The sequence below is a fragment of the Carcharodon carcharias genome, chromosome 28, assembly GCF_017639515.1.
Source record: "Carcharodon carcharias isolate sCarCar2 chromosome 28, sCarCar2.pri, whole genome shotgun sequence".
Lineage (NCBI taxonomy): Eukaryota > Metazoa > Chordata > Chondrichthyes > Lamniformes > Lamnidae > Carcharodon > Carcharodon carcharias.
Genome location: NC_054494.1, coordinates 36,447,682 through 36,475,418, shown reverse-complemented (window position 1 = coordinate 36,475,418; position 27,737 = coordinate 36,447,682). Strand labels below are relative to the sequence as shown.

Sequence of the window (27,737 nt, the reverse complement as noted above, 5' to 3'; positions counted from 1 at the left end):
AATGGGGATGGAATTAGTTCTTTACACATGGGTTCAGTCATCTACCACCTCATAACCCTAACTCAGCTGTTTGCAATGCCAGTGGAGATCGATGAGAATATAATCACTTAACTGATTGGGAGGTTTTCCATGAAATGCTCGGTAGTTTGCTGATTTTCTGTCCATTAAATTGGGTGAGGAGGGAATCAGGATCTGGTGAATGTGCAAACATCAAAGCCGCGGCAATAAGTCAAATCGGCAAGTGTGACAGAATGATGTGTGGCATTTCCAAGAAGTGCTTGCCATGTGCAAACCTTTTAACATATTACCAGCAGATCTGTTTCTACTGGCTGGTGAGCTGGTCACCAGAGGACACAGACTAAAAAAATTGTCGAAAGAACCGGGGGTGAATGAGGACAAGGGAATTTACACGGCAAGTTTGTTCTTTTTATTTGTGAGATGTAAGCATCGTTGTCAAGGCCAGCATTTCTTGCCCATCCCTAATTGCTGTTGAGAAAGTGATGTTGAACTGCCCTCTTAGACCGTTACAATCCGTCTGGTGTAGGTATTTATTCTAATCTGGAACACAATGCCTAATAGGGCAGTGAACGCAAATTCAACAGTACCTTTCAAAAGGATTGGATAGATACTTGAAAAGGAAATATTTGTACTGCTACAGGATTAGGAATTAGTTGGATAACACTCACGCAGAGCTAGCAAGGGCACAATGGGCTGAATGGCCTCCTTCTGTGCTATCGCCATCTATAATTCTGTAATCTCACCTGGCGTTGTGAGACAGTCAGGTAACATGCTGCTTTCATACGCAGAATAGTTATTAACAAAATGTGATGGGGAAGGGTTACAGGAAGTAAGCGTGACACTCACAGGCGGTGTGCACTTATGGATACACGAATATATGAAATAGGGGCAGAAGTAGGCCATTCAGCCCCTCAAGCCTGCTGCACCGTTCAATAAGATCATGGCTGATCTGCTTGTGTTTCAAATTCTACATTCCCATCTATCCCCAATATCCTTTGATTCTCTTGCCCAACAAGAATCTATCGACCCCCCCCCACCCCCCCCAACCAAACACCCCCCCCCCCACCCACCCACCCACCCACCCACCCACCCAACTGCCTTCTGAAGTTGTGAGTTCAGATGACACCATGGTAAATTTAAAATTGAATTTGGTAGATCTGGTAGTTTGTGGACTAGCATATGTTGCCATGTCAATGGTTGGTGGTGTTATTCTTTCTCCTTCTTCATACGGTAACTTTTTAAAAGATGTATAAATACATTTACATTTTATTTGAGTTTCTTTGTTTCTGCTGGTGGAGCACATCTGCACATTACCCGAATATTGGTGCATATAATAAAATTAATTCCGCACACAGCTGGAAAATATTAGAGAGGACATTGCAGGATGTAAGATTTTCGGTATGTTATGGTCAACAGGCAGCAGGTCTCCCATGCTGTTGCTCAGGGTAAGCTGGAGGATACACAGTTTTTTAACAGTGGCGGAAGTATCAACAAATCATGATGGAAAGTATTGTGGGAGCTGAATGTGATATTTAGAGGTTACAATGAGCAATTTGCAGAAATACAATACAGGGTATTTCCTTTGGGATGTGACAGCATGACTAATCCATTGGAGGGGAAGATAAATATATCTGAAGTGTATATGGAAAAAAATATTTTGACGTAGAACCTGAAGTAGGGTGAGAGGTGAAGAGGAGTAGGAGGAGAATGGTGTGGAGCATAAACACCAGCATGGATCTGTTGGGCCAAATGGCCTGTTTCTGTGCTTTAAACTCCATGTAACGTCAAGCTTTACAAAAGAACAGATTGTGGAGATATCCTAGAGGCTTAGAAATAATAAGAATAATGTTTTATTGAAGAAATTCGTTTGTAGCCCGAAGGCTGAATTGCAGTGTAACTTGCGTGGAAAAAGAATCATAAATGGACTAGATAATCAGGTTAAAAACATGCACATACGTAACAATCATTGAGTAATAAAATTAGACAAACAAATTCATCAGGTAACAAGGAGGTTCTGGACAGGATATTAAAGGAAGGTTAATGTTAGAATATAACATAAGAACATAAAACCAAGGAGCAGGAGTAGGCAATTCAGCCCCTCGAGCGTGCCCAGCCATTCAATACGATCATGGCTGATCTCATTTCGGCCTCAACTCCAATTTCCCGCCCTCTCCCCACAACCTTTCAACCTGTTACTAATTAAAAATCTGTCTATCTCCTCCTTAAATTTATTCAGCGTCCCGGCATCCACTGCACTCTGAGGTAGTGAATTCCACAGATTCACGACCCTGTGAGAAAAGTAATTTCTCCTCATCTCTGATTTAAATCTACCACCCCTTAGCCTAAAACCACGGCCTCTCATTCTAGAGTGCCCCACAAGGGAAAGCATCTGCTCCACATCTACTTTGTCTATCCCCTTTAGCAACTTATATACCTCAATTAGATCTCCTCTCATCCTTCTAAACTCTAGCGAGTATAGGCCTAAACTGCTCAATCTCTCCTCATAAGACAAGCCCCACATCTCTGGAATCAATCTAGTGAACCTCCTCTGAACCGCCTCCAAAGCAACAACATCCTTCCTCAAATGAATTACAATTTTATAAAAGTTACAAACCAATACAGCATTCCCATATTATAGGCACTGAAGTGCTTGTAAATATATATTTTTACATGTACGTAGAAAGTTTAAATATTGAGTAACTGAGTCACACAGGCCAACACAACCCCAAGGTCTATCCACAGATGGTACTGTGCAGATAAAAGCAAAATACTGCAGATGCTGGAAATTTGAAACAAAAACAGAAAATGCTGGAATAACTCAGCAGGTCTGACAGCATCTGTGGAGAGAGAAGCGGAGTTGACATTTTGAGTCCATATGACTTCTTCAGAGCTACAGGGATGTAAAAATGTGATGAAATTTATACTATTTTAGGGGGGTTGGGCAGGTGAAGCTGGATAGAAGGCCAGCGATAGGTGGGGGCGAAGGAGAGATTGACAAAGTTGTCATGAAATAAAGGGCAAAGGAAGTGTTAATGGTGGTGGTATGGGCTAAAAAAAGCTCCACACCCCCCCCCCCTTAAACAGTATAAATTTCATCACATTTCTACTTCTCTGTAGCTCTGAAGAAGAGTCATACTCTAACCCTCTGCTGAGCTAGGGAGGAAAACAACAGACCAATGTTCCTGCTACTGATTGCTTTCCTGCTAGGACAGTGTAGACGTGGAGAGTTAGCTGTGATCCCTCGGCAATGGCATTCATCATCGGAGCTGACACAGGAGTGAGGAAGGGCACGGCACCAAACTCAGGCAAAGGAGCCCAGACTTTCAGGGCAGGAGAGAAAATTGCGAGGGAATAAAACGGGAACAGAGTAAATCATGATTAAAAAAAACAAGAAATATTGTAAAAGCACATGGGAACCGGGTGGGAATCTGCTGGAAAAAGTAGCTACTAAACAGGAATGGTCAGACCAAGTGCTCTGGAAAGGTGAGGCACTGATCAATGCTAATGGTTACCTTTAAGTTCTATTTAGGATCTGTTGAGGGAGAGTCAGCGTAATCGGCTGAATCCAGGAATCGAAGTTTAGACCAACTTAGACTGATTGGGTGAAAGATTCGTCTCTTCAGGTTACTAAAGGCCTATTTAAAATAGATTCGGAGTGACCAACACGTGTGGTCATTGTCCAAAATTTCACACTAAACGGCATTAAAGTTGTGATTTCATATAGGAACATCTCATAGGTGTAGAGGGTGGAATTGCGAGACAGATGCAGTCAAGAGCTCATCTGAGCTCAGGAGCTGTGAAGGAGTTGATGCTGGTGTTGGGGGCAAAACGTAGGCAAGACTTTCATTGGCAAAACTGGCATCACTCACCTTGGAGAACTGAAGAGTTAACAAGATATAAAAGATATAAAAGATTTAATAGCTGAGCACTTGGAAAACAGTGGCAGAATCGGACAGAGTCAGCATGGATTTACGAAAGGGAAATCATGCTTGACAAATCTACTGGAATTTTTCGAGGATGTAACTAGGAGAGTTGATGAGCAGAAGCCAGTGGATGTGGTTTATTTGGACTTTCAGAAGGCTTTCGACAAAGTCCACATAAGAGATTAGCGTGTAAAATTAAAGCATGTGGGATTGGGGATAGTGTATTGAGATGGATAGAAAACTGGTTGGCAGACAGGACACAAAGAGTAGGAATAAATGGGTCTTTTTCCGAATGGCAGGCAGTAACTAGTGGGGTACTGCAGGGATCGGTGCTGGGACCCCAGTTATTCACAATATATATTAATAATTTGGATGAGGGAACTAAATGTAATATCTCCAAATTTGCAGAGGACACAAAGCTGGGTGGGAGGGTGAGCTGTGAGGAGGATGCAGAGATGCTTCAGTGTGATTTGGACAAGCTGAGTGAGTGGGCAAATGCATGGCAGATGCTGTGTAATGTGGATAAATGTGAGGTTATCCACTTTGGTAGCAAAAACAGGAAGGCAGATTATTATCTGAATGGCTATAAATTGAGAGAGGGGAATGTGCAACAAGACCTGGGTGTCCTTGTACACCAGTCGCTGAAGGTAAGCATGCAGGTGCAGCAGGTGGTAAAGAAGGCAAATGGTATGTTGGCCTTCATACCCAGAGGATTCGAGTACAGGAACAGGGATGTCTTGCTGTAATTATACAGGGCCTTGGTGAGACCACACCTGGAATATTGTGTGCAGTTTTGGTCTCTTTATCTGAGGAAGGATGTTCTTGCGATAGAGGGAGTGCAGCGAAGGTTTACCTGACTGATTCCTGGAATGGCGGGACTGATATATGAGGAGAGATTGAGTCGATTAGGATTATATTCGCTAGAGTTCAGAAGAATGAGGGGGGGGCGGTCTCATAGAAACCTATAAAATTCTAACAGGACTAGACAGTGTAGATGCAGGAAGGATGTTCCCGATGGTGGGGGAGTCCAGAACCAGGGGTCACAGTCTGAGGATATGGGGTAGACCATTTAGGACTGAGATGAGGAGAAATTTCTTCACACAGAGAGTGGTGAGCCTGTGGAATTCGCTACCACAGAAAGTAGTTGAGGCCAAAACATTGTATGTTTTCAAGAAGGGGTTAGATATAGCTCATGGGGTGAAAGGGATCAAAGGATATGGGGAGAAAGTGGGAGCAGGTTATTGAGTTGGATGATCAGCCATGATCATAACGAATGGTGGAGCAGGTTCGAAGGGCCGAATGGTCTACTCCTGCTCCTAGTTTCTATGTTTCTATATTTCTATGTTCCTATGTTTCTATGTAAGAGGTGTACAAAAGCATTGAGTACTTACGTCCGCAGTAGACATGGAAGCAGACACTGGGCTTAGGCAGCCGATAGACATAGTAGCCCCCCGGACAAGCCTTCACATTCACTTCTGTGCTCCACATGCAGCAGTTGTCATTGAAGCTGGCACATGCCTGCACCGACACAATGCCATCGGATGGGACGGGGTGACTGCCGTTCAGCCAGATGGGTGCGTGAGTGCCGCAGAGGTTCTCCTGGATGCAGAAAGTGGGCATGGCATCTCCTGCCAACCCGGTGAAGCGGTACCATTCGCCGTCCATGTAGTTGTCGCACATGGGCGTCCCATGCGAGGTGTTAATGTGATGCTCTGTGTTCCGCCAAGGCTCATTCAAGCTGATGTAGGCTGAACAAGGGTCTGCCGCTGCCAATAGGAAAAACCAGTGTCATTCTACGGCAGCCCCATTGACACACAAGTACATGCAGCAGAACTCCCCACTAGCATTTGAGAATATGACTGAACTACATGGGTTTGTGTCACCCTTGGTTCAACCTGAGCATTCTGAATATCCTTACTTCCCAGTCAAATTCTGAAAAAAAACCTCAATGACATGTGTCACTGCCCACAGAGAACGGGAGGCAAGAGATGGAGAAGGGGCAGGCGAGTGGCAGAGAAAGAACAGGAAACTGGGAGCAATGATCAGGGGAATCGAAGGCAATTGGTGTCTTGAGACCAGGAGCTTGAGAAAGTGAAGTGAAGCCGGAGGGGAGAGAGAGGGAAGTGAAGCCTTGGAAGACAGAAAGAAGAGAGTGGCATTGAGAGCTGGGGAGAGTGCAAACACAACGCCTCATGTGGAATAGATACCTCATGCAAGCAAGCTGGTTAGTGGAATGTGCAAAGCCTGTTTAATTCGTGTGAGTAGAATTGTCTTTGGTTTATTCTGGAACACATTTACACAGAACTGGCAGGACTCAGTCTGCTGCATGTGCGCTACCACACCCGGATTCTGGTGGACAAGGCAAGTTGAGAACTTAATAAAGAATGATGTGCCTTTTATGGAGCACTTTTCGCACCTTCAGCTTGTCCCCAAGTGTCTTATGACCAATTCATTACTTTTTATCACTTTTAGACCAGCGAATTCAACAATCAATCCACATGCAGCAAAGGTTCTACAAACAGCAATGAGATGAACAATCAGTTAATCTATTTTGCTTATATAGGTTGAGGGTAACTGCTGGCCAAAAAGCCAGGAGAACCTGCTCCTCCATCCATGGGATCATTTATGTCTACCTGTACAAGCATCAGCTTAAAACTCATGCAAATAGCAGCAGCTCTGTCAATGTAGCACTCCCTCAGTACTACACTGAAGTGTCTCTATATACAGAGACCTGGAGCAGGATTGATGCAGAGTTGGGGGGAGCTCCTATGAAACTAAGCTGATCTTAGGTGTAAGATTTACTCTAGAGCCATTACTATTGTAGGGAATACAGGGCCCTCATTTACCATCTAATGCCTGATATGCACTTCCATCAATCACTTCCAAACATCGACTATAGGGTCAAAAGTAAAATAGTGCAGATGCTGGAAATCTGAAATAACAACAGAAAATGCTGGAAATACTCAGAAGGTCAGGCAGCATCTGTGGAGAGAGAAACAGAGTTAATGTTTCAGGTCGACGAAATCCCTTACATTAGGGGGCTGTTCTGATAAGAGGTCATCGACTTGAAACATTAACTATTTTTCCCCACAGATGTTGCCTGGCTTGCTGAGCAGCATCTTTTGTTTTTCTATAGACCACCAAATATTAAGTGGTACAGCCTCGGGACTTCAAAAAGAGCTTTGTTGTCAACAATACACAGCAAGATCCCAAAGACAGCAATGAAATAAATGATCAGATGCTCTTTTCTATGATGAATGAAGATTGACCAGGATTCCCCTGATCTCAGGTGGCTCCCTGGAATTATTATATCTCCCTGGGATAGAAGGCAGATGGAATTTCTCTTTAAGGTGTTATCGAAATGGCAGCAATCTGCCAGTGCAGCACTCCCTCAGTTATTGCATGGAAGAGTCAACCTAGATTTGCTACACAAGAATTTGGAGTAGGACTCGAACCTACAACCTTCTAACGATAAGGTGAGAGAACTATCCATTGACCCACAGCAGTACCATTCAAACAGGCGCAGAGTTTCCACTCTCTAACCAGCAAAGTCTTGGCTGTTCAGCTACAGTAAAGCATTGGGTCTGAATGAATGGAGAGATGATCAGATAAATGGAGTAAGTAACAAAGCATCATTGATTATAATACATTTGGGGGGAGGGCACAAACTCCAAAGTAAATCGAGCTATGAAGAAAGATGATGGAAATTTAAGATTCTCAGAAAGAAGGTGGCTGGAGGGCAGGGGAACATCAACAAATAGCATTGATAAGGTAAATCTGAAGTATTACTTTAAAGCAGGTCAAGAAAGCAATATTTAAATAAAAATGACTGAGAACATTTGGAAGAACGTAAAGCATTGGGTCTGAATGAATGGAAAGATGATCGGGTAAATACCCATTTTGGACCCAGAGTCCTGTAGTTTTGCTGCAGTTCAAGGAAGTCTGTAACTTACAATAAAAAAATCCTAGCCTATTAATGTCAAGAAAGCTACAGGTCAAACAACATCAGCAGGTTAAGCCAGTGTATCCAGGTACAATGCAGTTCCTAATAATACTTATCCTCACTTGGCCCATGCCAGTTCAGCTTTCAAGCTAGTGACAATATCTTTGCTATTACTCACCGAATGAAACTGAGGTTCGAAAATCAGCAGAGAGCGCTAAGCTCAGTAGGATCAAGGATAACATGTTCCTCAGCTTGAGCACACAGGGAGGTTACCCCTCTCCTCTCTCCAGATACCCAAATGACTGTTCCTTCTAAGTTCTATCCTGGATGTTTTATCTCTTGGATAGTTTCTTTATCTGGCACAGGAAGAAGAGATTGGATGTGCAACTTCAGCCTTGGCCTGAGCTGTTTGCAAGAAATGGGACCGATGAGCCCCTTCTGATAGGGATACTATTTTCACCCATCCTCCTATTGTTTTCAATTTTATGTAATTTTTTTTCTCCTAAATCACCAGTTATCTTATCCCACAGAGAACATGATAGCAGGCCATGACTGCCTCCTCGTTCCTGTTTCTCAACTCGGTTATGGTCAACACATTTCCTGTCCTTGCTCAATGACCGGATAGTCTTTACAGAAAACATCATGATGTCTCAGCACGTCTATGCAGACAGCTCGTTTCCATTTAGCACAGGTTGTGACCTATGTAAACATGGATAAGGTCAACTGCAATTGAAAGGAATGTTTGTTCTGAAAGTTATCTTGGATTCTCTTTTAAAAATTGCTTTCAGACTTTGGTTTTGGTGTTTTGTTATTCCAAGTCATTAAGATACTCAGAGTATACATATCTTGTGACGGAGACAGGCATATCCCCAAGGGGAAATGGCTGAAATATCACATGGTGACAGATCCAAATCATTTCAAATTAATCAGATCATTTTCCGAGCAATTTGTATTTAAGTGTTGCTAGTGAGAGTCTTGTGGGTTCTTCCTCTCTCTCTAGATAGAAGAACAAAACTTGCATTTCTATATGTTTCACAACCTAAAGATGTTTCAAAGTGCTTTACAATCCGCTTGTTTAACTTCTGAAGTGTAGTCATTGCTTGGAATACAGGAATTACATTCCAGACTGAGACAATCGTTTCCAGCACCCTTCCCATTTATGCAATATAAATGTTGACATGACCTCAGCGACCATCACTAACTCCAGTCGTCCATCCCACAGCCTCACCACCCACTACATAAAAGAAAGGATTCTCTTGCTTTCTGCCCTAAATCGCCTACATTTGATCTTACATCAGTCCACCTACTCTATATATTTTTTATCCATTCATGGGATGGGTTGGCATTTGTTGCCCATCTCTTATTGCCCTTGAGAAGGTGGAGTGAGCTGTCTCCATGACCCGCTGCAGTCTATGTGGTGTAGTTACACCCACAGTGCTGTTAGGGAGGGAGTCCCTGGATTTTGACACAAAAGAACCGCGATATAGTTCCAAGTCAGGATGGTGTATTGCTTTCAGGGGGAGTTGCAGGTGGTGGTGTTCCCATGCATCTGCTGCCCTCCCTTGTCCTTCAAGCCAACATCAATCACTAGAAACAGTATTTATATCTACTCTCAAGCATCCCTTCCTAATTTTAAAAACTTCTATCAAATCACCTTTTTGAATCCTGTGTTCTAATTAAAAAAGCCCTGATCTTTTAATCTTTCTTCATATTTGTACTTCCTCATACCTAGTCGTGCTGTAATGAATGTGGCATACCCCCTCCATTTCCTCAACATTCTTCCAATAGCCTAAAACTGCACACAGTTCTTTAACTGTGGTCTACAAAAGATATAAATTGACCATTAGATCCTGACCTTTATACTCTATACCTGCTGCCATAAAACCCAGTCTTCCAATAGTCATTGCTTGGAACACAGGAAAGGAATGATCAACTTGAGGAATTGTTTTTAATAGCTTGTGAACCTGGTCTTTCAAATCTCTCTGTCTTTCCTCATTCAAAGCACAATTCTTACTTTAATCTTCATGCCAGCTCACATTTACTGACATTAAATTCCAATTGCCACATTTTTTTCTAGCCAACATCTTATTACCGTCCCCTCAGGGCCTCTTTTCATCCTTGGGGGTTTCTTTATTTAATTGTTCACAGGACATCGACATCACTGGCAGGGCCAACATTTGTTGCCCATCCCTAACTGCCCTTGAAAAGGCAGTGGTGAGCCCCCCTCTTGAATCGTTGCAGTCCATGTGGTGCAGATACACCCACAGTGCTGTTAGGTAGGGAGTTCCAGGATTTTGTTCCAGTGACAGTGAAGGAACGGCAATATATTTCCAAGTCAGGATGGTGTGTGACTTGGAGAGGAGCTTGTAGGTAGTGGTGTTCCCATCTATCTGCTGCCCTTGTCCTTCTAGATGGTAGAGGCTGCAGGTTTGAAAAGTGCTGTTGGTAAGTTGATCTGCTGCACTGCATCTTGTAGATGGTGCACACTGCTGCCGCTGTGCATTGGTGGTGGAGGGAGTGAAGTTTTAAGGTGGTGCATGGGGTACCAGACAAGTGGACTGTTTTGTCCTGGATGGTGTTGAGCTTGAGTGTTGTTGGAGCTACACTCATCCAGGCAAGTGGAAAGGTTAAAAGATATGCCTCTTAGTTTCGTATAGTTGCCAAACTTGGACACAATGCTTTCCAGCCCTCTATACATTATTAATTATCATCCCCCTTTTATGGGAGAGCGTTCCACAGTTCCACCACCCTTTGCATGAAGGATTATTTCCTAACATCTCCCATGTATGGCCAGTCTGATTTTAAGGTTGTGTCCCATTGCCTTCAGCTCCATCATAGCAATGGATGCTGTTGTGGTCATGGAGAAGTTCCAAAGCTGGTGGCCATTTTCTCAAGTAAGTTACTCTTACAGTCTACACACTGCAAATCTACATGACTGACCATGTTTCAGTTACAACATAGGAAATAGGAACACAGAAAGCCAAACATTTCTCTTGAGCCTTCCTCGCCATTTAATAACATCACGCCTGATGGGTCACAGAGGAAGCCATAGCTGGTAAGCACAATATCAGGAAGTGTCTTCAATGTCCTAACCTGGGAGAATTCCATGCAGGAATTTTGAAGCAAAGCCCCCAAGAGCTTTTACAGGATGGTACCTCTGCAGTCATTGAGAGCTGCTGAACAGAATGCGAAACAGGTCGTTCATTCGGTTCAAGTAAATACAACCGACCGCACAGGTTTTTCAATGACAGCTCCAATATCATTGGGTTTTCGCACACATTTTCCTGTATTTTGAAGCCAAAGTTAATAAACCGAAGCCACTAGAAATGGAAACATGTTGGGCTTTAATGCTGGAACAGTATAAAACACTACTAATCCTTGCAACTACATTGGAATGGCGCGTTCGGTTTTGGACCCCACACAACTTGTATTTTGATAACACATTTAGCAGACTGAAACATTTGAAGCTGCTTCACAGGAACAATTATCAAATAAAATTTGACAACTAGGTACATAAAGAGATATTAAAGCAGGTGAGTAGAAGCCTGGAGATGTTAAAGCAGATGACTAAAAGCCTGACAAAAGTGATAGTTTTTAAAGGAGCAGAGAGAAGTGGAGATGGGACAATGTAGACATCATTTGCCGGGTGGGGAGGGGGGGCAGTCGGAGGGTGCGGGTGGGAAGAGAGAGAACTAAAAAATGTATCCAGGTTTGGTACACTGCGTTATCAACATAACTCAAGGAGCTAAGGTTATTCGCGTTAAAACACGGGCTTAGAGCAGATATGACTGAGGATTTTAAAGTGAAGGTATTAATGTCTGTTCAGTTGGCTGTGTTATGTGAAACTGACAGGATTGAGGAGCATGGCAATAAATTACATTAGCAAAGCTTGATTGTAGGGTTTAGGAAACATTTGTGTTTAGGGAGTCTGGAACAATTGTAACTAGTATGAATCCCCCCACAGTCCATTAAAGGGGACCTGAAGATTTTCAGTTTGAGAGAGTAAGTTGTGCACTTGTTGGGTTCAGAAGCACTTCTGGCTTCCCGAAGCTTTGAAAGATTACTTGAGAGAATCGTCCAGAGTTTTCCTAAATCGGCCTGAGCGTTTCTTTTTCTCCTCCCTTTTCACGAGTTGGCATTTCTCCAAGATTTGGGAAATGGAGTGTATCGGAAGAAGGACCTGAAACCGACTCTATCCTACATCACAAAGCTGCAGCCCTGAGCCAGACATAACCCTCTACATGGCCCTGCAGAGACACACCCCAAGGGTTGGACAACTGTGCCGCATCAGACTTAAGGAGTTGAGCTGTTCTTGGGGAAGAGTTTAGGATTTCCAACTTTGGCTGGACATATTCCTGAAGGTTCCATTATGTGACCTTCCAACTCAATGGTTCCACCCACAAACAAAACGTGTCCATATAAAATTACTTAAAACAATTTCATATTAATGTCCCAATGGTTTATCTCCTAGATTTTTCACAGCAATGTGCAGGAGATTAATCTTCAATTCCCAGAAACTCCAGAGCAATTCTGGAAGGGTTGGCAATCTTAGCTGCACCACGATCACAAACTATAATTAACAAACCCTCCAAAAGAAACAATGCAACAGCAAAGTTATGCATTTTTTTGCCATTTATTCAATAAATAGCGTCCATTAAAGTGGTCTGTGGCTTGATACATTCCTCTGATTCTGCTTCATAATATTCAGCATTAGAAAGTTACATTTTGTGAATGTTACATGGTAGAAGACATGTGCGTACTCAAAGCTACAAAAAAGTTTCAGTACTCGATGGGTTAACTTAATTAAACCCGGTTAAGGAACTGGAAATTCAAGTATGGCATCGAGATCATGAGAATTCTGCTGCAGTTTCCTGTGTGCTGGACGATAAAGGCATTTTTGTATCACTTGTGTGGGTATTCATGACACCTCTCTGTGACGAGGAAGGCCCGATATCCAACTATTTCATAGCCTGCCGCACATGGCATTCTGTAGCACACACTTCAAAGGACATCCAAAATAGAACATACTATCTGTGCTGGTAGAATTGTAGTTATTATTCCCTTTGTGTGTGTGTATATATATATATATATATATATATATAAAAAATACATACATACATATATATATATAAAAATGCCACATTAAACTAACACCTGCGGTGCATTCCACTTACTTTTCTACTGTACTCATTAAAGAAAGAAATAGTATCCCCAGGAGTCCGTTTAGGTTACAGTAATTAAACTCTCAAAGGATCTTCTTTCCATGCATGTTACTATGGTTTTCTAGGATCTAGTTCATGCACTCAGTACAGTTAGTACATCACAGTCTCTCAGGATTTCTCAGGCTAGGTGATGAAGCTAAGGCACTAGTCTCCATCACTGCCCTTCACTCCTGGAGACGCAGATGTATATACTGTACAGACCAGGGAGTGGAGGCAATGAAAATCAGCTGTGGTTTCTTTCTCTAGCTGGTTCAGTGTTACAGTGTGCTACAGTAATGGTCATTCTCGGTGCTATTAGCACAGGTGTGTTCACCTACAGTACCCTGGCCAAACTGGGACAGCGCCATGCTGGACAGAAAACCACTGAGACACAGTTTATACGTACAATGCATCATAAAACCTCTCTCTAATACTCATTTAGAGTTCACGAGCTATGAACCAAAGCACGCTCATTGTACAAAATTAGTTTAAAAAGTGTATTTTTCTCAAGTCTGCAAAAACATGTACCATCAGTGTAATCTGTCTGAGAGTCATGCTACTTTATAGGAGCACTGTGGGTGTACCTACACCACATGAACTGCAGCGGCACAAGGCAGCAGCTCACCACCCCCTTCTCAAGGGCAATTGGGGATGGGCAACAAATGCTGACTTAGCCAGTGATGCCCACATCCCATGAATGAATAATTTTTAAAAAAATCAAATAATTCAGCAGCCACCCCAGTGGCTACTAGTGGACACACTCCTGAGACGTGCAGTGACATCGTGTACAAGTTCCTCTTAAAATTTTACGGCTGTCATTTTGGTTACAAACCCTAAAGGTCACAGTGAGTGGCAGGTCATTCTTGTCTGCAGGGACAATACATAGGGAACAGGCAATTGTGACTTGCACAGATGTGACAATATAGCTCTCAGTCTAATAGAGAAACTTTGCAAAATACTCGCTCCTAATCCAACCCTCACAGTGATGCAACGTGTTGAATATGGCTCACTCTTCACTTACCACAGGCTACACTAAGAATCTAGGTAAAGTTCCCAGCTAAATGCTCTAGGGTATTCATTAACTCCTCAAAAGTAGCTCCATATGCAAATAGATGTTAACAAACAGTGAACAGAAAAAACCCTTAATATGTGGAAAAAATAAGCTGGTAGACAATAAATGCCTTTTAAAAGGGTCCATGTCATCCTTTTTGCAAGTTTAAAAAAAACATTTAGTTTAGATTGCTTGAGTTGGAGGCTGTGGAAAGAGATGTGGTTCCTGTTTAAATCGATGGTTATGCATTTCTTGCAGTATTGTTTAACTGGTCACTGCTGACCAGGCTGGTCTGCAACTTTGGCCTCACTGTGAAGATTTGCCCCTGAACTGCTCCATGCCCTCAGCCATGGAGTCACAGAGAGGGAGTACAAGCTGGAGTCTCGGCCCATGGCGCGTACACAGGTGGCATAAATAATTCAAAGGTCCATACTGAGCTCTAAAGGGTCCCGCGAGCCCACTGAGACAAAATTTGCTAGCTCAGTTGAGGAAGTTGACGAGAGGATAATAAAATTACCTGAATGTTGCAAATTCATTGTGTTTTGGTTGAGCCCTGGTTAATGTTTAGGAGCTAATTGCAGACTGCACCATTGGAGCTGCTAGCTCTTCAACTCTCTGAGAATGGTCAGGAATAGACAGTCACTTGGAGTCTGGCCCTGCGCTTCAAAGGATCTTGCTAGGATGCACAGCAGCAAAGTGATTCTGACCTTCTCCAGTGAAATACTGTCATTAAAGGCAGTGTGTGAACCTGACAGTCAACATCTAGATAACTGTAGTGTTCTGCACCAACTGTGCGGTAAACCCTAGACACAGAAACTAGAAGCATGTACCCAATATCAGCGACCAAATGCAACACCCAGCTTAGCACCAAAACAGTCATGGAAGTCATTTATTGTCAGAATTACAGTGCTGTTTTATACAATTTTTTTCACAAATGATGCCCTTTTACTTAATTGTATGCAATTTTTTAGATAATTTTTTTTAAGGACTGCAGCAATGTCAGATGAATCCATAGTTTGTAAAATCTGCACACAAAACAAGATAAAACTGTAAAATAATACATGGAAATAAATTCATTAATCTTTTCTTTAAAAAAATCCCACAGAGGAAACGTGCATCCCCCATCTGCCCATGTGCCGTCAGTTAGAAAGGCGATGCCTATTCTGTCCACATTATTGGTGTCTGCTAGGCACCTGGCATCTCAACACGGTTTCAAACCTCTTTCGGTTGATTTTCAGAACGCACAAGCGTTTGGTTTAAATGAGTAAGGGTGCCCCCGGTCTCAGCTTCACCAGGCATTCCACGGGTTGGTAGGTGGGAGTGGAAGTGTTGACTGGCAGGGTGGTGGAAGGGGGTGAGGGTGGGGCAGGGAAACAGGGAGTCACCCTTTACATATTCCTCACTCCTGGTCGCTGACTGGCCGAATGGGGAGGTGGAGCTGGAGCGGATCCCGGAGACGTTTCAAGTCCAACTCGGCCTGAAATGCAAAATTATCCTGCATTACAAGGTGCAGAGATCCCAAGTCTCCTGGGACAAAGCTATTCCCATAAACCAAACTGCTCGCCCGGCCCACTTTGCTGCCTCACAACTCAACTGAATGCTGTTAAAGGAGTGACGCCTTCCCCAACTTCAGGATGTCCCAAAGCTACAAATGAATTTCTTCCAGCGCTCTTTCAACCTTTCCACTGCATCCAAACTGTATGACTGCTTGTCTGACATCCAGTAATGGATGAGCAAAAATTTCCTCCAACTAAATATTGGGAAGATTCAAATCATTTTCAGTCCCTGTCGGAAACTCCTTCCCTACCCATTGTCTCCTTCCCTCTTTCAGGCAACAATCTGAGACTGAGCCAGGTTGTTTGCATTCTTGGTGTGATACCTAAACAGAGGTGAACTTTCGACCACACATTTGAGCCATGGTCCTGCTTTCACCTTCTTAGCAATCACCCAGCTCCACCCCTGCCTCAGCCCATCTGCTGCTCAAACCCTCAATCCATGATTTTCTAACCTCTAGACTTGACTGTCCCAACGCAGACTTGGACTTCCATCTTCCACAAACCTGAATTCATCAAAAACTCTGTTGCCCATAATCCTGAATCACACCAGGTCTTGTTCACCGATCATCCCTGTGCTCGCTGAGCTACGCTGGCTCCTAGTAATGGCAATACCTCAATTTTAAAATTAATCCTTGTCTACAAATCGCTGCATGACCTCACTCACCACCCCCCCCACCCCCACAAACCCTCCCTGTCTCTAATCCCCTCCAGCTTCACAACCCTCTGAGGTCTCAGTGCTACTCCAATTCTGACCCCTTGTACTTTCTCAGTTTTAAAGACCCGGTCACAACAGGTGGAGTAATTATCTGTCAAGACCCTAAACATCTCCACCTCTCTCTCTCCTCCTTTAAGATGCTCCTTAAAACCCACCCCTTTGACCAGGCCTTTGGGTCATCTGCCCTGATTTCTCCTTTCGTGGCTGAGCATCAAATTTTATTTGCTAACACTCCCATGTCTTGGAACATTTCACTATGTTGAAGGCGCTACACAAATATAAGTTATTGCTGTTGTTTGTTAACTTATGGCCCCTACGATCAGGGCCAGTGGCTAAGTCAAAACCCATGTTAATTTTGGGTGACATTGTGACTTTTACCTGGAGATCTGTTTCACAGTTTTGTTCATTTTCTGTGATAAACCAAAGGTCCATTGGCTTTAGATATTTGAACTAAACTTGAAAGGGAAATATAAACTTGCATGTATACAGCGCCTTTCATTGCCCTCAAAGTCCCTTAAAGCATTTCATAGCCAATGAAGCACTTTTGAAGTGTAGTGTAAGGAATGTATCTTTTTATTTTCTGTTGGACTGTGGATTAGAATTACAATGGCTGCAGGGTGAAACACATGCCCACTAGGACAGGATGAGACATATACACAACGCTGCAGTCCTGGAACAGAGTGTGCCATGAAAGACAGGCTAGTGCTGGAAAGGAGTCCTGGCCCAAGGAAGCTGCCTGGCAACAGCATTTCAATTGGCTCCTGTCTAGGTGACCAGGTCTTGTGTAAACAACAGGACAGCTGAATAGTTCCTAGCCTGGTAGGAATAAGGCCTAAAGCCTCTTTCTCCTGTGTGTGTAAGATTCCAGTAATTCCACAATAATAGCTAGCTGGCTTTTTCTCCTCATATCCCTATAACCCGCTCTCTCTCTCTCTGAAAACTCCTGTCAAGGGGCAAAGGGGAAAATCAATGTTAGAGACATTGAAAGGCAAGTGGTCAACCAGTGAACTAAATACTTCAAGTGCTGGAAGACCACCTTGTGTCATCAACAAGAACTGAAAGGAATTTGGAAGACATCGATCAAAATCAACCCATTGAATCCTGTGTTCTGGAATTAGTACTATTGAACTGTTTTATCTCACCCTTAAAATCCATGTTTTTGTGTGTCTTGTATGTGTCGTGTGTGTGTGTGTGTGTGTGTGTGTGTGTGTGTGTGTGTGTGTGTGTGTATTTAAGGAGGGGGTAGAGTTTAAGTTATAGTGTTAGAAGTTAGCAGTTCATATTTCTCTCTTTTGCCACTGGTTAACGACAGTTTGTTTAATAAACAGTTAATTACTTATTAAGTTTATGAACCTGGTGGTCGTATTCTGTTAACCTAAATTAAACAGTCAGGTAGAATTGGAGCAATCTGGTGGTTTGATCAAACTTTTCACATTTGTCACGGCTCAGGGAGCAGCGGGACTGATATTACAGCGCACTGTCCCCAGAGTTAGGACAGAAGTCATTGTGCTTTTTTATTCCTTCACGGGAGGTTGGTGTCGCTGGCTAGGTCAGCTTTTATTGCTCCTCCCTAATTGCCCTCGAGAAGGTGGTGGTGAGCTGTTATCTTAAACCGCTGCAGTCCATGTGGTGTAGGTACACCCACAGTGCTGTTAGGGAGGGAAGTTCCAGGATTTTGACCCAGCGGCAGCGAAGGAACGGCGATATATTTCCAAGTCAGGATGGTGAGAGGTTTGGAGGGGAGCTTGCAGGTGTTGGTGTTCCCATGTGTCTGCTGCTCTTGTCCTTCCAGGTCGCGGGTTTGGAAGGAACATAGGAGGAATAGGCCATTCAGCCTGTCGAGCCTGCTCCATCATTCAACATGATCATGGCTGATCATCCACTTCAATGCCTTCTTCCCACACTATCCTCATATGCCTTTACGTCACTGGCATTTCAAAATCTGTCAATATCTACTTTAAACACACTCAATGACTGAGCTTCCACTGCCCTCTGAAGCGGAGAATTCCAAAGATTCACAACCCTTTGAGTAAAAACATTTCTCCTCATCTCGGTCCTAAGCGGTTTCCCCCTTATTTTGAAATTTTGTCCCCTGGCTTTAGACTCTCCAGCCAGGGAAAACATCTTACCTGCACCAACCCTGTCTATCCCTTTAAGAATTTTGTAGGTTGCAATGAGATCACCTCTCATTCTTCCAAACTCTGGAGAATATAGGCCCAGTTTCTCCAATCTCTCTTCACAGAACTGTCCTGCCATCTCAGGAACAAGTCTGGTGAACCTTCGCTGCACTCCCTCTATGGCAATAATATCCTTGCTGAGTAAAGGGACCAAAACTGCACACAGTACTCCAGGTGCGGTCTAACCAAGGTTCTGTACAATTGAAGCAAGACTTCACTTCTCCTGTACTCAAGTCCTCTGTGATAAAGGCTAACATACCATTAGCCTCCCTAATTGCCTGCTGCACCTGCACGTTAGCCTTCAGTGACTTATTGATAAGGACACACAGATCCTTTTGTACGTCTACATTTTCGAATCTCTTATCATTTAAGGAATACCCTGCGCATCTGTTCCTTCTACCAAAGTGGATAACCTCTCATTGTTCCACATTATATTCCAACTGCCCTGTTTTTGCCCTCTCACTAAGTCTGTCCAAATCCTCTTAAAGCCATTTTGCACTTTCCTCAACACACATTCCCGTCTAGTTTTGTGTCATCTGCGAGTTTGGAAATATTACATTTGGTTCCCACATCTAAATCATTAATATATATTGTGAACAGCTGGGGCCCCCGAGTACTGATCCTTGCAGTACCCCACTAGTCACTGCCTGCCAAAGCGAGAATGACCGGTTTATTCCTACTCTGTTTCCTGCCTGTTAACCAATCCTTCATCTATGCCAGAGGTTGGCAAAGGAGTCTTGGTGAGTTACTGTACTGTATCTTGTAGATGGTACACACTGCTTCTACTGTGCATCTAGACATGTATCTGCTTCTGTATCTCAGTATCTGCATATAGACATGTATCTGCTTCAGTATCACGGGTCTTGCTGCACATGGACATGTATCTGCTTCAGTATCCAAGGAATCATGAATGGTGCTGAACATTTGAGTAATCATCAGTGAACATCCCTACTTCAGACCTAATGATGGAAGGAAGGTCATTGGGTGAAGGTAGTTGGGTGTAGAACACTACCCTGAGGAACTCCTGTGATGTTGTCCCAGGACTGAGATGATTGACCTCCAACAACCACAACCACCTTCCTTTGTGCCAGGTATGAATACGATTAGTGCAGAGCTTTCCCCCCGATTCCCAGTGTGCCCTTTATGGTGAAGGTAAAAGATTTCGTGGCACTGTTTCAAAGGGCAGCAGAGGTGTTCTCTCCACTGACCTGGAGAATATTTATCCCTCAACCACGTCACCAAATACAGGTTACCTGGTCATTATCACATTGCTCTTTGTGGGAGCTTGCTGTGTGCAGATTGGCTGTTGCATTTCCTACGTTACAACATTGACTACCCCTCATAAGTACTTAATTGGCTGTAAAGCTCTTTGGGATGCCCTGTGGTCATGAAAGGCGCTATATAAATGCAAGTTTTTCAGTTGTCTTTCCCCAAAGTTTTGCTAGGGCTCCTTGATGCCACACTCGGTCAAATGCTGCCTTGATGTCAAGGGCAGTCCCTCTCACCTCACCTCTTGAGTTCACCTCTTCTGTCCATGTTTGAACCAAGGCTGTAATGAGGTCAGGAGCTGGGTGACCCTGGCAGAGCCCAAACTGAGCATCAGTGGGCGGGTATTGCTGTCAAAGTGCTGCTTGATTGCACTGTCGATGACCCCTTCCATCACCTTGCTGACTGTCAAGAGTAGACTGACGGGGCAATAATTGGTTGGGCTGGATTTGCCCTGCTTGCTCGTTGTCATGCAGGAAGTAGTTTGCAGAGAACTGTTTTGCTTCTCTCTCTATATGCAACACCCATTTCCTAAGAGTGTCCTGTGCAGGCTATCTCTTAACCTCATTTCATACATTAGACAGAATGCACACAGCCCATGCTCTGGACAATCAGGAGGTGAGGTTTTCTATCTCTGTATTTACAATGCAGCAGAGCATCATCCCACAGAATTTGGATCTTGAACACATATGACATTCCCACCCTGTCAACACCATGATGCTACATTTGCTGTCAATCCGACCTCTCCTTAAGCGTTCACTTCACAATTGAACAGGAAACTAGTCCCAATCCCAGAACTGAGAACCAACCCTGAGTTTCCCCAGCGATCCAGTGCTTTTTTTTTTACCTGAGCAATTGCACCTTTGAGCTGGTTGTATTTTTCGATATCAAATTTCGTCTTTCGGGCTCCTCTGTGAAAGAAATGCAGATATTGCCTGTCTTTGGCATCAGGGTAAATGTACTCCTGTGGGGAGTAGAATGGAGAGTGTTAGGCAGATAACATTACAAGGAACAAGAGTCAGTAACTAGAGAATACAGATTTGAGGTGATTGGAGAAACAATAAAAGAGAGATGAGGAAACATTTTTAAAAACACCAGCAAGATAGGATCTGGAAACTGTAAATCTGAAAGGGCAGTGGAAGCAGATTCAGTAGTAACTTTCAAAAAGAATTAGAGAAATAGTTACCCAAAAACATTACAGGACTCCGGGGAAAGAGAACTGAAAAACTTGCATTTATATAGCGCCTCTCATGACCACAGGGCACCCCAAAGAGCTTTACAGCCAATGAAGTACTTATGAAGGATAGTCAATGTTGTAATGTAGGAAATGCAACAGCCAATTTGCACACAGCAAGCTCCCACAAAGAGCAATGTGATAATGACCAGGTAACCTGTATTTGGTGACATGGTTGAGGGTCAGCGGAGAGAACACCTCTGCTGCCCTTTGAAACAGTGCCACAAAATCTTTTACGTTCACCTTAGAGGGCACATGGGGCCTCGGTTTAACGTTTAATTCGAAAGGTGGCACCTCTGCCAGGGAAGCACCGGCTCAGCGCTGACTCTGCGACAGCGCAGCACCCCCTCAGCACTGGCCCTCTGCCGGCGCAGCACTCCCTCAGCACTGGCCCTCTGCCGGTGCAGCACTCCCTCAGCACTGGCCCTCTGCCGGCGCAGCACTCCCTCAGCACTGGCCCTCTGCCGGCGCAGCACTCCCTCAGCACTGGCCCTCCGCCAGTGCAGCGCCACCTCAGCTCTGACCCTGCGACAGCGCAGCACTCCCTCAGTACTGACACTGAAGAGTCTGTCTTGATTTTTGTCTCCAAGTCCTGAAGTGAAACTTGAATCCAGAACCTTGCGACTCAGAAGTCGGAGTGCCCCCTGCTGGGTCACAGCTGACAGGGCAGGGAGTGGGACTAATCCCAGTGCTCTTTTAAAGAACCGACATGATGGGCCAAATGGCTTCTTTCTGTGCCGTTTCGTTCTATGATGCAGTTATAGTGGAGTTGTTGACTATTCATAGCAATATACTGTGGATTTATATAACATTTTGTGATACAGTACTGAGTCACTGCTGTGCCATTGCAGGGTCAGTACTGAGTGTACAATAGGCCCGACATGGGGTGAGAATAGCTTCAGTGAAGGAGAATCTTAGGGAACGGTAGATTCAAAAGTCACCAGTTCCTCCTAAACTCGTCATGGCTCAAACCATCATATACCGTATCACAAAATGTTATATAAATCCACAACATATAAAGCAATAACGTGAAAGAGGACACTGTCTGGAGGGCAGAGGGTTAAAATATTAATAAGGGGTGGCGTGGAACTCAGTACCTGGTTTTAAGGTTTGTCCACTTCCCAGATTGCGAAGAATTAGTTTGCATTTATATAGCACCTGTCATTCTCAGTCCTCAGGAGACAAGATGGCTATCTGAAGCTCGGACACTGCTGATTGCTACCAGCAAGGCTCCTGAGAGGACAGTGTGCCAGGTTTCCCCAGTTGTTGAGGTGCATGCATTGCGTGTGTCACACTTGCAGCACTGTGTACAGTATCCGTCACCTTAAGGAGTCACGTACTTGTATTGGAAGCAGTTCGGAGAAGATTCACTCGGCTAATTCCTGAAACGGGGGGGGGGGGTTTGTCTTATGAGCGAAGATTGGGCCCTATACTCACTGGAGTTTAGAAGATTGAGAGGTGATCTTCTTAAAACATTTAAGATCCTGAGGGGGTTTGACAGATTGATGCTGAGAGGCAGCTTCCTCTCGTGGTGGAACCTCAAACTAGGGCACACAGTTTAAAATAAAGGTTCTCCCACTTAAGATGGAGATGAGTAGGAATTTCTTCTCTCGGCGGGTCATCCGTGTCTGGAATTCTCTTTCCCAGAGAGCAGTGGAGGCTGGGTCATTGCATAGATTCAAGGCCGAGTTAGACGGATCTTTGATTTGACAAGAGAGTCAAGGGTTATGGGGGGCAGGCAGGAAAGTGGAGTTATGGCCACAATCAGATGGGCCATGATCTTATTGTATGGTGAAGCAGGCTTGAGGGGCCGAATGGCCTGCTCCTGCTCCTATTTCTTACTGTGTGTCAATGGCTGATGTAGTCAGGCTCCAGCTCTGGCTGTCTTGAAACTCCTGATGTATCAGGGATGAACTTCTGAGTCGCCCTCAAAGAGGCCAATTGCCCAGCAGAGACTACGATGGAGATAACTTAGGGGAGTTTTCAAGGAGACTCAAGTCTACAAGCCACAGAAACTCTCAGCACATTGACACCCGGCAGCTACAGGATCATCACTCGTCTCAGAGTACACTGATCCTGTCATTCCCTGCAAGGAACAGCTTTCCAGTCGCTAGAGGCTCAAAAGCACCGGCAAATAAATGTTTAATTTAAAGGACAGCTGTGCCGGAAGTGCAGCATTCCCTCAGCACTGCACGGAAGAGTTGGCCAAGGTTAGCTGGCTAGGGCTTGGATATTAATTGTATATCTAAACTACAACAGTGGAGCTTTAACTGAGTTGAACTATAAGCTGCTGAGAGATCAGAGGGCCACCAACTGAACCAAGCCGGAAAAAAAAACACACCAGTCTCCATTTGCTGGGTTGCTGCAATAAAATAATATTCCCGTCAAAATTTAACAGCAGGAAAGAAACTCCTTTCCCCTAGAGTTCTTAAGGGTCCAGTTGCCATGCTGCCCCCTAAAAGCGAGGGAAGGAGACAAGAGTCTGAGCTGTACGAACAAACCAAATCATGGGGGAGACAGTGGCAGTCACAAGACTAGTACCCCAAACTAATGCTGTGGGGGCAAGGGTTCAAATCCCACCACAGCAGCTGGTGGAATTTAAATTCAATTAATAATCTGGAATTGAAAAGCTAGTTTCAGTAATGGTGACCATGAAACTATCGTTGATTGTCGTAAAGACCCATCTGGTTCACCAGTGTCTTTTAGGGAGTGAAATCTGCCATCCTTATCCGGTCTGGCCTACATGTGACTCCAGACCCACAGCAATGTGGCCGACTCTTAACTGCCCTCCGAAATGGTGTGGCAAGCCTTCTATTCAAGGGCTATTAGGGATGGGCAACAAATGCTGGTCTTGCCACAGGATGTCCACATCCTATGAAAGAAAGAAGAAAGGGTGACTGATACCATCCCCCCCTGGACCTTCAGGTCCCCAAATGCTCTCCACAAAAATTATGATGGGGAAAAGAGATCAAATAAGGTGGGGATTAGGCTCGTCTGGAGGAGGAACACCAGCATGGGCCAGTTGGGCTGAATGGCCTGTGTCTGTGCTGTAGATATGCCCAGCCATGGTGAGAATCAAAAATAACAAAGCACAGATGCCTACCTGCCGTGTGACTACAAAATAGGCATACATAGCCATTGCGCTGCCATAAGTGATGAAATAGGTGACGGGCTCCATTATATCCCAGGAATATTCCCACCAAGTGAGCCGGGCCAAGATTCCAAACTGTGTGGCCATGAAGGCCATCCCTCCCCACAGCACCCAGCCCGACCTCTTCTCTGCTCTCCTGGCTAATTCCAACTTGACCTGCGGAAGAAAAGGAAGAGAACCTTCAGCGATAAACCAAGAGCTCTGGTGTGTTCAACAAAAAAAAAAACAAAGTACATAAAAAATAAGCTGAATATTCCCATTAACGTGCAGGTACAGCAAAAGATTAGGAAAGCAAAAGGCTGTGCTAGCTTTTGTTACAAGGCAACCGGAGTATTATGAGTAAAGAAGTCAAGCTACCATTACACAGGGCATTGGTGAGACCGCACCTGGAGCAGTGTGCTCAGTTTTGGTCTCTTTACTAAGGGAGGGATGTACTGGGCTGGGAGGAAGTGCAATGAAGGTTCACCAGACTGTCCTATGAGGAGAGGTTGAGTAGGCTGAGCCTTAAAGAAGAATAAGAGATGATCTAATTAAAACGCATAAATTTCTTAAGGGGCTTGACAGGGTCGATACTGGGAAGATGTCTCCCCTCGTGGGTGAACACGGGGTCACAGTTTCAAAATAAGGGGCCATTTAGGACTAAGATAAGAAGAAAATTCTTCACTCAAATCTTTGTAATTCTCTAGCTCAGGATGCTTTGGATGCTGAGTCATTGAGGATATTCAAGACAAGGATTGATATATTTTTGGATACTAAGGTAATTAAAGGATTGGGGGATAACACGGAGCAGGCTCAGGGCCGAAAGGCCTGCTACTATTTCTTATATGGGGTAAATTAGCCCTTCAGCAGAGAGCGTGCATGTGGAATTACATTCACTTGGAAAAAAAAGTGATGAGATTTTCCTTATCTGATTACATAAAAGTTATATATCAGGGTGCACCCTCAGCCAGCATCCCAACTGTTTCCCAGCCCAGAATCCAATGTCTGTAACTGGCGAGAAAGTGCACCTACTTTTTCAAGTGGTTCAATCTGGGCGTTGAGCTCCTCCACTCGTCTCTGTAGTTCCCGCTCCTTATGCAGTTGATGCTCCTCAATGTGCAAGGTGGTGAAGAGCTTCTGGACAAGGATCTTGACGTCATTCATCGTCGCTGCATCTTCGTGAGTCAGGCTCTCTGCCAAATTGAAAGGTAAAAGAATGTACACCAGTCGCTGAAGGTAAGCATGCAGCTGCAGCAGGTGGTAAAGAAGGCAAATGGTATGTTGGCCTTCATAGCCTGAAGATTCGAGTACAGGAACAGGGAAGTCTTGTGCAATTGTACAGGGCCTTGGTGAGACCACACCTGGAATATTGTGTGCAGTTTTGGTCTCCTTATCTGAGGAAGGATGTACTTGCTATAGAGGGAGTGCAGCGAAGGTTTACCAGACTGATTCCTGAGATGGCGGGACTGACATATGAGGAGAGATTGAGTCGATTAGGATTATATTCGCTGGAGCTCAGAAGAATGAGGGGGGGGATCTCATAGAACCCTATAAAATTCTAACAGTTCTAGACAGGGTAGATGCAGGAAGGATGTTCTCGATGGTGGGGGAGTCCAGAACCAGGGGTCACAGTCTGAGGATATGGGGTAGACCATTTAGGACTGAGATGAGGAGAAATTTCTTCACCCAGAGAGTGGTGAGCCTGTGGAATTCTCTACCACAGAAAGTAGTTGAGGCCAAAACATTGTAAGTTTTCAAGGAGTTAGACATAGCTCTTGGGGTGAAAGGGATCAAAGGATATGGGGAGAAAGCGGGAGCAGGCTATTGAGTTGGATGACCAGCCATGATCGTGATGAATGGTGGAGCAGGCTCGAAGGGCCGAATGGTCTACTCCTGCAGCTTGCGGTGAAGGGGGTGGCGGTGGTGTGTGGGGGAGCTTCCCAGAAACTCCCAGAGCAAGACGCCGAACAGCATGTGGACTCTCCCCCTCCCTTGGGCATAGGTATACCCTCCCACCCCTCCCCCCACCCCCACCCCCCACTCTGACCAGCAGCGTTCAATTCCGAGACTGGCTCAAGGTCACTGCTGGTGGCTGGGAAGGGATAAAGCGCTCTCCAAGGGACAGAGGAACATTAATAATACAGCTCCTTATCGCATCTCTCAAAAACTGCTCTAAAACTCAATCACATACAATCAATGACACTGAAGCTCAGTGACCATTTTCCGCACAGCAAGATCCCCAAAAAAGCAGCGTGAATGACGGTATAAATGGCGCCTTAACGCTCGGTCCAATCACAAAAAGAAAACAGAAGCTTTTTCCTTTTTCGGTTACGGTGATTATGGATGGGCACAAGGTTTAAAGGATGCAGGCTGCAATGGAGGACAAGTTCAGTGAGTGTATTCAGATAGCCACCTACACCTTGTGCTGTCCACCACTAGGTGACAGCAGAACAACATCTGACAGGTTCGGTCCCACAATTGTCAAGTTTAACCACTGAGCTGGGTTTTTATGTTGAACCCTCATTCTCACAAAGCTGCCCTCCAGAGAGCAGAAGAAATTAAAAGTCCATTTGCATCTTCCATACATAACGGTGGAGATCTGATCAGGACCCACAACCCAGCGGAACGTCATTGACCTGAAACGTTAACACCGTTTCCCTCTCCACGTGCTGAGCGTTTCTCGCATGTACAGTTTTTATTTCAGATTTCCAGCATCTGCAGTTTTTGCTTTTGTACTATCACCAGTTGGGAGTGCGCACAGGAAAAGGCAGGGTGGTCAACCCTGGGCACACCTGGATATGCCATCACATAACCTCCTACGGCCAATGTCCCGCCATTGGTTGTCGAACTTGGCTGTGCTCACTGGGCACCAGGGAATTCTCTGCCCATTGGTCAATCAGAAAGCTAACAGAGCCTTCATTAACCTGATTGGATGACTCTTGACTCAGTCTTTTCTCCACGCTCATCCAAATTTTTTTTTTTAAAACATCAAAAAGAAGTATTCTAAGGGGAGGTGGTTGCATACTGGTATTGTCACTGGACTAATATTCCAGGGTAATGCTCTGGAGTCCTGGGTTCAAATCCCAACACGGCAGATGGTGAAATATGAATTCTATAAAAATCTGGAATTAAAAGTCTGATGACGACCATGAAACTATTGCTGATTGTTGTAAAAACCCATCTGGTTCACTAATGTCCTTTAGGGAAGGAAATGTGCTGCCCTTACCTGGTCTGGACTACATTCGAACATATGAATTAGGAGCAGGAGTAGGCCGCTCGGACCCCCTCAAGCCTGCTCTGCCATTCAATAAGATCATGGCTGATCTGTTTGTAACCTCAACCTCTCATTCCTACCTACCCCCCGATAACCTTTCAACCTCCCCCCCCCCTTGTTAATCAAGAATCTCTCTAGCTCTGCCTCAAAAACATTCAAAGACTCTGCTCCCACCACCTTTTGAGGAAGAGAATTCCAAAGACTCACTACCCTCAGGAAAGGTTTCTCCTTATCTCTGTCTTAAATGAG

The 27,737-nt window shown here is 44.4% G+C and overlaps 2 protein-coding genes across 4 annotated transcripts in view; both read right to left on the bottom strand.

Moving 5' to 3' along the window:
* Positions 1-8,177, bottom strand: part of oit3 (oncoprotein induced transcript 3) — an 82,000-nt gene extending 73,823 nt beyond the window's left edge. Inside the window, exons 1-2 of the mRNA XM_041176281.1 lie at positions 8,063-8,177; positions 5,333-5,707 (exon numbers count right to left, since the gene is read on the bottom strand). Coding sequence (XP_041032215.1) covers positions 5,333-5,707; positions 8,063-8,126 — 439 coding nt within the window. The 5' untranslated portion in view covers positions 8,127-8,177. The remainder of the gene's footprint in view (positions 1-5,332; positions 5,708-8,062) is intronic.
* A 6,830-nt stretch (positions 8,178-15,007) lies between these two features.
* Positions 15,008-27,737, bottom strand: part of mcu (mitochondrial calcium uniporter) — a 142,018-nt gene continuing 129,288 nt past the window's right edge. For all 3 annotated transcript variants that reach the window (XM_041176282.1, XM_041176284.1, XM_041176283.1), the window contains 4 exons: positions 25,247-25,407; positions 24,188-24,391; positions 20,698-20,814; positions 15,008-15,613 (listed from right to left, as the gene is read on the bottom strand). In XM_041176282.1, coding sequence (XP_041032216.1) covers positions 15,536-15,613; positions 20,698-20,814; positions 24,188-24,391; positions 25,247-25,407 — 560 coding nt within the window. In that variant the 3' untranslated portion in view covers positions 15,008-15,535. The remainder of the gene's footprint in view (positions 15,614-20,697; positions 20,815-24,187; positions 24,392-25,246; positions 25,408-27,737) is intronic.